At 52.5% G+C, this 12,279-nt stretch overlaps 1 protein-coding gene across 2 annotated transcripts; it reads right to left on the reverse strand.

Moving 5' to 3' along the window:
• Positions 1–2,186: 2,186 nt before the first annotated feature.
• On the reverse strand, positions 2,187–11,835 carry ARHGEF15 (Rho guanine nucleotide exchange factor (GEF) 15). Of its 2 annotated transcripts, none has more exons than XM_012725976.1 (15): positions 11,804–11,835; positions 9,951–10,597; positions 9,068–9,122; positions 7,803–7,861; positions 7,487–7,698; positions 7,227–7,387; positions 6,973–7,125; positions 6,731–6,860; positions 5,281–5,355; positions 5,092–5,184; positions 4,847–5,007; positions 4,600–4,752; positions 4,372–4,454; positions 4,169–4,273; positions 2,187–3,237 (listed from the first exon to the last, which is right to left on the reverse strand). In XM_012725976.1, exons 2-15 carry the CDS (start codon positions 10,546–10,548, stop codon positions 3,086–3,088), a joined length of 2,190 nt encoding a protein of 729 aa, XP_012581430.1. In that variant the 5' UTR covers positions 10,549–10,597; positions 11,804–11,835; the 3' UTR covers positions 2,187–3,085. The 2 variants fall into 2 exon arrangements, with proteins under 2 accessions (XP_012581430.1, XP_004684667.1); XM_004684610.2 differs by lacking the exon at positions 11,804–11,835 and adding an exon at positions 9,342–9,674 and having other exon boundaries at positions 9,951–10,570.
• Positions 11,836–12,279: the final 444 nt, after the last annotated feature.

Raw genomic sequence — 12,279 nt, forward strand, 5'->3', positions numbered from 1 at the left:
GGGTTACAGGGTAGAGGTGTGGGGGGGGGGGAGGAAATTGGGGGCAGAAATTAGTGAGTGGGGCAAAGCAGTTTGAAGTTTAGCATGACAGAAGGTTAACCCTGACAGCGCTGTGTAATAGGGGCCCGTGGAGAACGCCGACCACGCCTCCGACGCTCAGAGTGAGCATCCTCCAGATCCAGAAGGACCCCGCGCCAACCAACCAGCTAACGGTGCCGCCCCGAACCTCTGCAAGTCTGGGGCGAATACAAAGTTGAGCAGTGGCTGGGCGACCCCGTGACGGCCAGGAGCGAGAGGGAGGACTGCCGGGGGAGAGGAGGAATACCCCTGGAGGCCCAGCCTGTCGGGTAAATACCGGCTGGGAGGAGCCTGACCACGCCCCCGCGGGTGGCGGGCGACCGGCTTGGTTTAGAGGGTAACCTCTTGGGATTCTTCCTTTGCTCAGCTTGATCTATCTTGAGGCGCTTTCGGGTGCTGAGGGGCGGAGGGTTCACCAGCAGTGAACTGGTCAGGGCTGGCGGGGAACCAGCAGATGAAAAAAAAAACCCAAGGGGGAAAGAAGAGGAGAAACCTTGCGGAATGGACAGAGCACCAAGCTGAAGGGCTCTGGAAAGGATCGCAGGAAGTGGAGTGCAGGCAAGAAAGAGAGAAGAGCAGGGGAGCGGGGTTGTTGGAGAAAGGGGGTGCTTCACTTCTCCGTTTTGCTTGTGATCAGGATTGCAACACCTTTCGGCTCACCAGTCCTTATTAGGACTGGGCGACAGTCCAGTCGCTAGGGCGACAGTAACCCAGAACCCACAGAAGGGCAAAGAAGGATGAGTGCCCTGTGACCGGAGAGCACTCTTCCTCGGAGAGACTCCTGAAGTGGACCCAGCTTCCCCACCTGCCAGGTCAGGCACCTCTGGGGCCTGCCGTTCCTAACCCTGTGAAAATGTTCATCGCTTCCCTCCATTTTGTCAGTCACTTTTGGACCGTATGGTTGTATTTTATATGCCTCTTGTCCCACAAACAATTTTTATTTAGACCTTATCTCCCTACTATCCCACTATTAGAACATATGAATTGGCTTCCATATGAAAAGGCTGAGGGGCTGGGAAGGAACATTTACAGGTTACAGGTAAAGCTTGCTCAGTCAGTAGAGCATAAGACTCTTAATAAGAAATAGGAGTAGAACTGAATTGAATTAAATATATAGATGTTCGACTTTTCTGTAAAGAACCTTTATTGCTAGCTGTCTTTTTTTCTTTCTTTCTTTCTTTTTTTTTTTTTTTTGTCTTCTCAGTGCAGCTGCATCCTGGAGCTCCAGCTGTAATCGACCCTGCCCTGTCTTTTTGTCCAGCCTGCAGTAGCCCTGCACCCCAGCATCTCCAAACTCCCCAAGGAGCTACGCTTGATCCAACACGTTCACATCTTGCAGCTGATCTACAAACCTCAGTTCCCAGCAGAACCCACCCCTAATCTCAAAGACTCTTTCCAAAGAGCCCCACCCATTTGGAAACCACCATTAAGTACATGCTCCCCTGAAGATCCTCAATACAGTTCTACCAACACTTATTGAAGGTTTCTCCAAGTCATAAACATGTCAAATGCCAATGCCTTTCTCCCTCTTCCAAGTTCTGCACCTCCTGAGGTCAGTGTGGCAGGTTCTACCCTGAGCAAGTTGCCATGCATGAGCAGAAGAAAAGGTGTGATGACCTGATATGGGAAAGGCTTTGTGCCATACCTGGGGCTTCCCTCACTGTCTGCTCTACCTTGCTTGCATCCCTCACCTGAGCAGTTTCTCATCCTGAAGCAGACTCTTGGACAGCAACACTGGCTCTCCTTTCTCTCCCCACTGCCTGGTCCAGTGTTTCTGTGACAGAACCAGGATAAGGCAAGAAAGTTCCTGACTACCAGCCAGCTCATGATCCACAATTCTCATTTCTTCACCTGAAACTGGGATTCAGAGCCAGTCAAGTCTGATTATAGCTCATGTTGGAGGGTCTGTGGACAGGGATTGTGGAGGCCAAACTGTAGGGCAAGGAGAAGGGCCTGAGACCTTCCAGGACCCTCAGGCCCCAGCTGTTGGCCAGCTTCAGTCCCTTGGGCTGCTCTGCCAGGCTGCTGGATTGTACCATAACATTCTCCTCCACGTCATAGAACCCTGGCGTGTTAATTTACTTGTTATTGTTCTCCCCATCCCCACCCCAACCTAGAATATAGACGCCTTGAAGGCAAATCCCTTGTCTTTTTCTTCTCTGTATCCCCAGATACAGAGTTCCTGGCACATAGAAAACACTCAATAAATAGGTGTGACCTATTTATGGGTCTCCAAGAGACCCAAAACCCAGGGTCTCATCCCCTGCTCTGGCCTCTGATTGCAAAGCCACACCAAGCATGTTGTCCTCTGGAATTCAGTGAGTGTCATTCTTGGAGAGAGTAATAGGAAAAATGAGGGGTAGGGAAGAAACCATCTGGGAGGGGAGAAAAGCATGCACGCACACCAAGTTCAGCAGAATCAATCGACTTCCCGACAGGAACTGAGATACACAAATCCTCTGAGAAAGACACTGTGGATTCTTCTAGAATTGTCTTGAGAAGGTACAGAAGGCACCCTGGGAATAGAATTGAACATTTCCCAGACTCAAAAGGCAGCATCCATGATTGCTATAGAGCCAGGCAGGGGCATTAGACCACCTGGACCCGTCTTCTTCAACTGGATGGGTTCCTGTTCACAATTGCTGGCTCTTTTATTCTAGGACTTTATCTGCAACTCAGGCTTTTTCAGTTGCATTGACCTAGCTTCTGCTTCCTCAGCTGTGAGCATAACAGGGATGCTCACTGGCCAGGGGCTCAGTCAGCTCACCAGCCATTGGCTGCTCTGTACTAAACCTGTCTCCACTGGCAACACCCGCAAGCCATCCTCATTCTCCCAGATGTGTGAGGTCCGACGGCCCCATTTTCATCGGCTGCCCTGTCCTGAAGTTCATTCCCTGTTGGTTGCCATTAGAGGTAGCGTTTCCACTGACAGCGATTCCAGTGGATGAATGGGTTCTGTCCTCTCCACAGCCAGATGTCCCAACCTGTGCTTCCTCTCCAGGCTCCATTAAGGTGGGGGGGCACTGGGAGTGTCTGAAGAGGGTCCCACAGCCTCAAGAAGCTTCTGGTGCTTGCGCAGGTGCTTCCTCCTTTCATGTTCCCCTGTGACTTCACACACCAGCTGGGCAGGGAAGGCCCCAGGAAGTCCTTTCAGCCAGCCTGGGGAGAGACCCAAGTGGGGCTGGGGTAAGAACAGGTCCTGAAGAGTCAAATGCCTCAGGGTGGGTGTGGGAATTAGTGGAGAAGTCTGCATATTGGTAGAAAGGTCATCAGACACTAGTGTGGAGATGACAGCAGCATCAAAGAGGGTGGGGTACACCCCTGTCAAACCCTGCAATGGCTGCTTATCTCACACAGAATGGGAGCTGTGTGTCCTTTAGGAGTCTATGAAGACTGATGTGTTCTGGGCCCATTTACCTCAAGATCTCATCTGCTTTTCTCTTTTCCCTCTAGCCACCCTGGCCACCTTACTGTTCCTCAAACACACTGTCCAGAGGGTCTCTGCACTGACTCCTGCCTCACATTCCCTGTATTTGAAGGCCTCACGTCAGGGAACAGAAAGCCCACTCAGAGTTCCCTATTTTAAGTTTTAAATTCCCAATCCTGACCTCCTTGACTGTTTCACTTTTGCTTTTCTATATAGCATTTCTTTTTTTTTTTTTTTTAAGATTCATTTATTTATGCATACAGAACTGGGTACAGGCCAGAGGTGCAGGAGTGGTGAGAGGATTCACCAGAGACAGAGTGTGAGCAGAACAGGCAGGGCAACTAAGTACACTGCTGAGGGGAGCAGTGGGCGGGTCAGGCGAGGTCTGCCGCACCATGTGGGTCACCTCGGGGTGGGGATCAAACTCATGCTGAAGTGGCTTTAGCCTCTTACACCAGGGAAGGCTTCTATAACATTTCTTACCTTCAGATATATTCTACAAGTTACTTAGTCATCTTTTTTTCTTTATTATTACTCCTCTGCTAGGATATTCACACCAACAGTGCCAGAATTGCCTTGTGTTCAGTTGCTCACCTAGAACAGCGAGCAGCCCTAGGTGCAAAATAAGCATTTACTGAATAAATAAATAAAAGGCCCTCTCACCTTCAGGGTTCTTGTGCAAGTGTTTGAGGGGACCCCTGGATTCCAGATTCCGTGGCTCTGTCTTGACTGGTGTCGAAGGCTCTGAACACAGTTCCTGGGAACAGTCTGCTTAGGAAGCGGTGACACAGTGAGATCAACACCTTTTTTAGCTTTTCCTCCATGTTCCCCTGAGGACTCCCTTTTCCCCTCTTTGGCACACTCACCACAGTCCTCATAGATGGTGTCTGGGGAGCAGGGAAGGGGTCCTGGGGTCGGGAAGGCTCCCAGCCAGCGCTGCATGTCTGATCTAGTGGGAACACCAAGAAGAGTCACAATTAGCCCACGAGGGCTTCGGAATTAGAGGGCAAAGGAGAGAGAGATAGGGGAGGACGATGACTCTGAGAGGTCAGGTGAGGGTTTCAAGGGTGTTTTCTGAAGAAGACACAACTCACAGGGATGACGCCTGGAGTAGCCGGTGGGTGGGGCGGCCCTGGTGGTTGCTGAGAAGGGAGAGGCGGAAAGTAGGGGGTCCAGATGGGTCTGGAACCTGCTGAGCCTGGACCAGGGAACGATGCGCATAGTCCAAAACCTGTAGTCGCTGCCCACTGCCCAGGGAAAAAAGTCAGAGGCGAGCAGAGGTCCAACTGGTCTGCTCCTGTCCACCCCTGCCGGGGCTTCCCCACACTCTCTAAGACTCACCTCTTGGGTTGGGTGATGAGCAACAGGTCGCTAAAGAGCAGCAGGCAGAGGGGAGTGAATCGAGGCCGTGAGGTGAAGAGAACGCCTCCTCTCCGGCACCCTAACTCAGTCAGCTCCCCTTGCAATTCCAAGCGCCTCGACCAGGAGACCAGGGGCAAGGCCTGCAAGGAAGCAGGGAGGAAGTTCTGGTTTCTCCAAGCAGTGTGGGGAATGAGGGGGGTAGCTGCCAGATGGGCCGGACTGACCTTCACTTTGTGGAAGCGTAGCCTCTGTGTGAGCCGGATCAGCTCCTCTGTCTGCTTCATGCGCCCCACCTCGGCACTGCAACGCTCAATGATCTGGGAACAGGGAGCCATGTCACCCACCTGCTTCCTTTGCACCTCTGAATGTCTCCGTACCCCCAGCCTCCTCCCCCCAGCACCGCTCCTGCCCACCTTGCTGATAGCTCCCAGGGCCTTCTGGGCATTCTCCTGGCGGCTGGACCCCTCCTCTGTCTGGCGCAGGATATTCTGGAGACAAGAAAGAAAGATGACTGGGCCCCCTGTCCTGCAGGGGCTACAGCTTGGACAGTACCCTGTTTAACTTGGCAAAGTGCTCCATTGGAGCTCACAAAGTTGGGGGACCAGCCTCAATGAGGAGAGACCTGATCACTCACCATCTGCATAATAAGCAAGTCATGGTGCCTCTCTGAACCTCAGTTTCCCCATCTGTAAAATGGGGATAACACCTACCTAGAATACCAATAGCATTGTTTTGAAAATCCAAAAGTTAATATACATAAACTACTTAGCATAGTCCTTGTCACATAGTAAATCCTGGAAAAAAAAGATTGCTTGTTATTTTAATAGTTGTTAACACAATAATTAGTATAAACAGTATAGCACAATGGTGAATAGTGCTTTGATTTCAATTTTGTCTCCCTCTAGTAGTATTTGTACAACCTGGAGGAAGTTATTTAACCTCTCTGTGCCTCAGTTTTCTCATCTCTAATATGGGGTCAACAATAGTCTCTCCCCTCCTGGTAAGTTTGAGAGATGTGTAGCCCTTGGAACCATGCCTAGAATAGAGCACCCAGTACTGATTAGCTGTGATTATTACTATTATGTCATCCACACAGGGGATATATGAAGTTGGATAAGACATAAAGACACTAATAATCTAGTGTGGACTCTTCATATTGGGTAACCTGGTTGAGGGAGAAGTTTCTACTCTGCCATGAGAGTATTTCTCAATCTTTTTTTCCCCAGTACTACCCCACAAGAAAACTTTTTAGGCATTTTTCCCCCCTAGGTCCTTCTCACCATAAAATTTTACTTTATTTTATTTTGCCATAAGTAGAAAAACATAATTTTTCAAAATTATGTCTACAGAGGTACATTGCTTTACGATACCATATGTGTTTTAAGTCACCACAACACTTCAATAGCACAGGGAGATATTGTGTATCTATGTAAGTACCATGGGCCTTTGGAGAAACACAACCACTGGAAGATCTAAGAATGTTTGTCCCTGCAAAGAACCAATGTTTTAATCCTTGGGGATGGATACCACCCCCATTGGGACAGTAGGCAGTGGCAGAAACTATGGTGGAAGAAACTCACCAGGTTCCCCCTGAGGCCCAGAGAGAACAAGGGCCCTGCCCAGCAGTTAGTGGCAGAGCTAAATCTAGAACTCATGCCTATAGCCAGAGGCTCTTTTCCTGCACCTGTACTGCTCCTTGAAATGTCTGCGCAGCGACAGGTAGGGCTTGGGAGGTCCTGCATTTAGAGGCCCAGGTAGGACTCCTGATGTGGGGATTTCTGTGTTCATGGTGGAAAGAGAAATGACTGGGTGAGTTCTCCAGCCCGGCTGGCGCGGGGCACAGGCCCGGCGCGGGGCGGGTACCTGCAGCAGCATGCGGAGCCGCGTGATGCGCTGGAAGGGCAGCAGCAGGAAGGACGGCAGCGGGAGCCGCTCGCACTTCGGGAGGCTCTGCAGCCTGCGCAGCTCCGCAGAAAAGCGCACGTTCGTGTCCCTGCAGTAGCAGCCCAGGGTGGTTGCATCGCCCTGATGCCCCAACTCAGCCCAGCCGGACTCCACTCCGGCTCCCCAGCTTCCTCCCGTGGCTCCCCCTCTAGGACACTCACATTAGGCGGCTGTACGTCTCCTCCTGATACTGCTGGTTGCGCACATAGTCCACATACACGGAGAAAGGCCCCATGGCGTGGTCATGCACCACATCACACAGGTCGCTGATGTGGGGGGAAGAGCGGACACGGGACAGCAGTGTCCCCAGGAACCTGAAGGAGTGGGGCAGCATGGAGGGGGCAGTTCCCCTGGGTGCTGAAGGGAAGAATGGGGCACTAAATGGGCACAAGGAGAAAGCTGGGACGCCACTGACCGCTCGCTGACTCCCTGGACTCGCTGCACGTTGGAAAAGAGGGTGTGGTGATCCCGGGGCGTAAGCGTGTCCCGGAGGGCCTGGCTCAGCACGAAGGTGTCAGTCAGCAGCCGTAGGGAGCGCAGGTAGGAAGCCTCAGAAGTCACCACCTCGAACAGGCTCTGAGCACGGAGGGCAGGGAGTCGTGGAAAGTTCCACGCCTACCGGTCCAGATGCTTCTCCCCTAGACCTGCGTTCCTGCCGCCCCCAGGTGTGCCCACCTCCTGCATGCGTCTCTCCTCCGGACTGAGGGTGTCCAGGAGGCCGCTGGCTCGCACAGCTGGAAGCTCCTGCCATAGCGTGTTTCGAGGTCCCGGGGGCCGTGAGAAGGTGGGCGCATCCCCAGAAATTGCTGGCGAGGGACCCCCATCCTCACCGACACCCCACAGCTCCTCTGACAGGACAGCAGCTCTGTAGGTCTGGTACAAGGGTTCTGGAGAGCAGAAGCCACATATCAGAAATCCAGTACCACAAAACCTTGCCCACTGCTTAGTCATCACAGCACGCTTCCCTCACCGCAGGTCCAGAGGGGCTCACCATCCTGCAGAGGCAACTCCCAGTTCTGCTCCTTCAGCAGCTCCAGCCCTTCCTCCTCCCTGTGGAAAGAGCAAGGGGAATCCCCCAGAGCCAGTTTTGTTACACACCTTTAGGGGGTGCTGTTACCTTACAGTATAAGGGAGTGCATACCTGAAACGCAGGTTGTATGCAGGAACCCTGATCAAATACCAATTTCTTTCTTTTTTAATGTCCCTGTCCTATGGAAGACCCTGTACCAAGAGAGTCTGATCTGTTATCTCCACTAATGTGTACCAAAGGTACTAATGTACAAGTCTCTACTCTCTACTCACATAGCAACCTTTGTCTAGAATGTCCTTTTTGTGCGTCAGTGAAACTCAATATGATCAAACCCAAATTCTTATTTTTTAATAAATAATATGTTTATTTTTACATCATTCTGTGCATTTTTCCATCCAAACCCAAATTCTTACACCGCTCTACTCCCCCACTCTTCTGATCATCACATCACTACCCATTCACCCAAGTTAAAAATAAATAAATGAATAAAATTGTTGAACAACTGAATGAGCTCAGGTTAAACTTTGATAACAATGATGAACCTAAAATGATTAACAAGCCCAGAAGACACAGAAGAGATGCATGGTTTGCAAATGGATCTGCAAACAATACTTGCAATGGAAGCTCAAGGTGAGGGAAGGGAACTAAAACAACGAAGGACGGCTCCTTACAATAGCACACTCTGATTGCACTGTGAAGCAGTTGGTCTGCTTATCTTCACTTCACAGAGGAGGACCTGAGACCCAGGAAGGTTAAGTGACTTGGATAAGGCCATGCAGTTCATAAGGGACCGAACTGGGAGTAGAAACCAAGACCAGGCTCTCCCTGGTAGCACAACGGGTTAGGATGCAGCATTGCAAGCTCGCTGCAGCTACTTCAGTGCGAGTTCGATCCTCTGCACCGGAGGTGACCCACATGGCACAGCAGAACTCTCCTGTCTCGCTCACTGCTCCCCTCACCAGTGTACTTCATTGATCTGCCTGTTCTGTTCTCATTCAGCATCTGATGAATCTTCTCACCGCCCCTGCACCTCTGGCCTGTACCCCAGTTCTGTATGCATAAATAAATAAATCTTTAAAAAAAGGAAGAAAGAAAGAAAGAAACCAGGACTACTAGTGTCTAGAGTCCCAGTGCTCCTTCACTGCACTTTGTGGAGTTAGGATTTAACTGAACTGGAGGTTTGCAGGCCTTCAGGTGGGAGTGAGATAAGGGGAGGTATTTGGTACCTTCCCTCCATGGTTGCTGGAGGAACATTCCGAGGAGTTTCACGAGGACTGTCCCCTGGAGAAAGAACCCAAAGTTAAGAGAACAAACCTCTATGAACCCCAGGACTCTCTCCAGAGGGCTATAAACACTACAACTCCTGTCAGCCCAAAAGCAGCACTGGCGAAGAACAAAAAGGGCTTGTTGGGAGCTGTAGTTCATTGGTTTGGGGTTTACTCCACCTCAACTCCTTCCTTTTCCAGCCCAGAGGCCCACGCCCCCCCCCACCCCCTGTACCTGTTTTGATTCCATCTTCAGATGGCAGATCGAGATCTGGCAGTGGGTGGTCCCCAGAGATGGTGGTGTCCTGCCTGACTCGAGTTGGCTTGGGGGGCTTTAGGGGCGGCAGGAGTTTGCGCTCAGCAGTGGACCGGTAGGATGTGAGAACAACTGGGGGCTGGCTGACAACTGGAGGGCTGGGGCGGGAGCGGGATGCTCGAAGTGGGGAGGCCCGGCAGAGGGCCCTGGGGGTTTCCTCATAGCCCCCCACGGGCACCCAACGGAGCTCCAGGCCAGGCCGAGCTCCATGGCAGATACAGGGGCAGGAGGGAGGGCAGACCAGGGCAGCATCTGTGGGAGACAGGAGTGTCCTCAGGAGAAGGCCTAGCCTTCCCAGACCTTTTCCCTCCCCTTAGCTTATCCAGCTACGGGAACACTGAGGTCAAATCCCAGGCATGTAGCAACTCAACCCTGACTCTCTTCAATCTCTAGAAATGTGAAAATTAGATGCCCCAAATATTAAAGTCATTTTTGAAAAGCTAGCCCCTAAAAGTACCCAGTGCTAAAATACTGAAAGCAAAGAAGATGAGCTGAGTTGAACCCACCTCAGCCCCTTGACACACTTACCAGGAGGCCCGTTATCCTGAGACCCACTCCCATTGAGGAAGCCCTGGGGAATGTCTCTCTCCCCATTCACATCCACTGCCCCTTGAGGCTCGGGCTCCACAGCCTGTTCTCTGCCTTCAGTCCCCCACTCAAACTTGCCCGCCAGTCTCCGCACAGTGCCTGGGGCTGAAGAAGAGCCTGAGGAAGAACTATCAGGGGCCAGGACTTGGGGCTGAGGTGTGCGGGGTGACCCTGAGGGTTTCGGTGGGGGGACTGGAGATCGGGGTGCAGGCTCTGGGGAGATGGAGCGCCGGGACACTGGACTGGGGGTGCCAGAAGGTGAATCTGGTGAAGTCTGGGAGTCAAGGCTGACTTTAGATGCTGAAGGGGGCAGAAGGGCAGGGGGTTTGAGGGATGAGGCTGGGGGCTCCCAGAAGATGGGAGTGCACATTGGGGTAGATGCATCATTGGGGGTGAGGGAAGATTCTTGTGGAGAAGAACCATTGTGGGGGGGCCCTGGGGACTGGGCAGCCCGGGTGCGTGAAGGGGGGCGGGGACGGATGATCCGAGGGGGTTTCTGGGTAGGGGGAGTTGCTGCTGGAAGAGACTGGGCTGACATCTTCCTCTGATCTCTTGGAAGAAGTGAGATAGTAGGCTGGAGTCATTCCCTGAGGAAGAGGAAGGGATAAAGAGACACTCGCTCAGCATTGCCCTCAGCCCCCATCCTGTGGTTAAATTAAAACCTCTGAGCAGAAATCTTTTGCAAGCAAATACACTAGGCTTGGGGGGAAGGCTGGTCACTTCCTCTCCCTTCACCCACCTCTTGCCCCTCCTCTCATTCCCTATAGCCCCTAGACCCACCTGGCAAGCTTCTTGGCCCTCTGCCAGCCTATCTTTTGACTTCTGCCAAAGCCAAGCCAGGGGAGAGAATGAAGCTGGGGTGGAGGCACCTACATAGAGACCCAGTCAAGTGGACTTGGGGTATAAGAGAACTGTCCCCAGTAAGAGGACTTCAGCTTGCTGACACCACCACCATGGGTCTGCATGATGGCCTTATGTGGTGTGTGTTTGTGGCTCATGTTGTAGAGGTTTGCATGTATGGCTTAAGTATGTGGAGTACGGTGTGTGTATGTGTGTGTGTGTGCACGCAGCGTGCACTCACACCATGCCCAGGCTTGGGCTTTGAGGGATGCATCATTATTTCCCTGCTCCAACTGGCTCTCCACCCCCCCATTTCCCAGTTCCTCTCTCCGGACTCTCCCTTTCCGGATTATTTTTAGTCTCCTTTTCCTGCCATGAAGATTCCTGGAGCCTCTGACCCCAAGAGACCAGAAGGCCCCGGCATGGTCTTTCCTGTCCCATCCTCTTATCCCTACCTGCCCCCGGCCCCCCATCTGCTCATAGACAGAGGCCCCAGTGGACGCCTGGGTGCTGCCAGGATGCCTGGAGAGATGATTGGGAGACCAGGCAGAGGCGAAGTCGAGTGGAGCCAGGACACAGGGCTTGGGCTTCCCTTCCTCCCATGCCTCTATAACTAAGAAGGCTATAGGGTGAGGGTTAGGGGCGAGGGTACCCCCAAACTTCCTTCCAAAGTCCACAGGAGTCAGATTCCAGGACCCAGATTGGGTTCTTAGGAAATGATGCGGGGTGGGGGCTAAAGGAGCTCAGTCTTACAGCTCAATGGCCTCTGTGTTCTGGCAGGAAGCCCCTTATCGAGGTGACCCAGGCAGTGGCCCCACACAAGCCAGCTGCTCCCCAGTCCGAGCCCCTGTCAGCAATCCCACCCGCCTCTTAACTACCTGTGGTTACTTCCTACCCCCTCCCCCAATTAAGGCTTACTGCAGGGACCCAGGTACTTGGCCCCAAACACTCACCCTTGAGTCCTCTCCACTCTCAGTCACCTCCCAGGGCTGAGTGAGTTGGGGCAGGAAACAGGAATCAGATCCTCCTCCCAACCGGACACCCCCCCAAACTGCACCACACTCCACATGCGCACACTGGTGCTTTGGAAGATGTGAGGGACCCTGTATCCCGGGTCTCAAGAGGTTAGCAGGGCAGGGAAAGGCTGAAATCCAGGTGTGGAGGGTGGGCTGTTCTGTTTGTGCATATTACGTGGGCACCGCTGTGTGGATTGGGGCGTGCCGGAGCAGGGGGTGGATGGACCGGGGTGAGGATGTGGAGTCAAGGCATGGGCTGAGCTGGCCTAGGACATGGGCATTTAGGCACCTCTGTATCGGCCAAGGGATTAAGGATGGTGTATCTGGCCATCTTTCTCACACCCCACAAGACAGCATGTTCCTTTGGCTTCCAACCTGTTTGCCTGAATGTGAACCAGCCCATTAATCGCACC

The sequence above is a fragment of the Condylura cristata genome, unplaced genomic scaffold, assembly GCF_000260355.1.
Source record: "Condylura cristata isolate star-nosed mole 26May11 unplaced genomic scaffold, ConCri1.0 scaffold00017, whole genome shotgun sequence".
NCBI classification, from domain to species: Eukaryota; Metazoa; Chordata; class Mammalia; order Eulipotyphla; family Talpidae; genus Condylura; species Condylura cristata.

Coding starts and splice junctions, on each gene's coding strand:
- ARHGEF15 (XM_004684610.2), bottom strand. CDS start 10,548: ATGTCAGCCCAGTCTCTTCCAGCAGCAACTCCCCCTACCCAGAAACCC. Junction 6,861..6,972: donor GAGACGTACAGCCGCCTAAT/GTGAGTGTCCTA, acceptor CTGCTACTGCAG/GGACACGAACGTGCGCTTTT. Junction 5,185..5,280: donor CCCTGGGAGCTATCAGCAAG/GTGGGCAGGAGC, acceptor CCCTGTTCCCAG/ATCATTGAGCGTTGCAGTGC.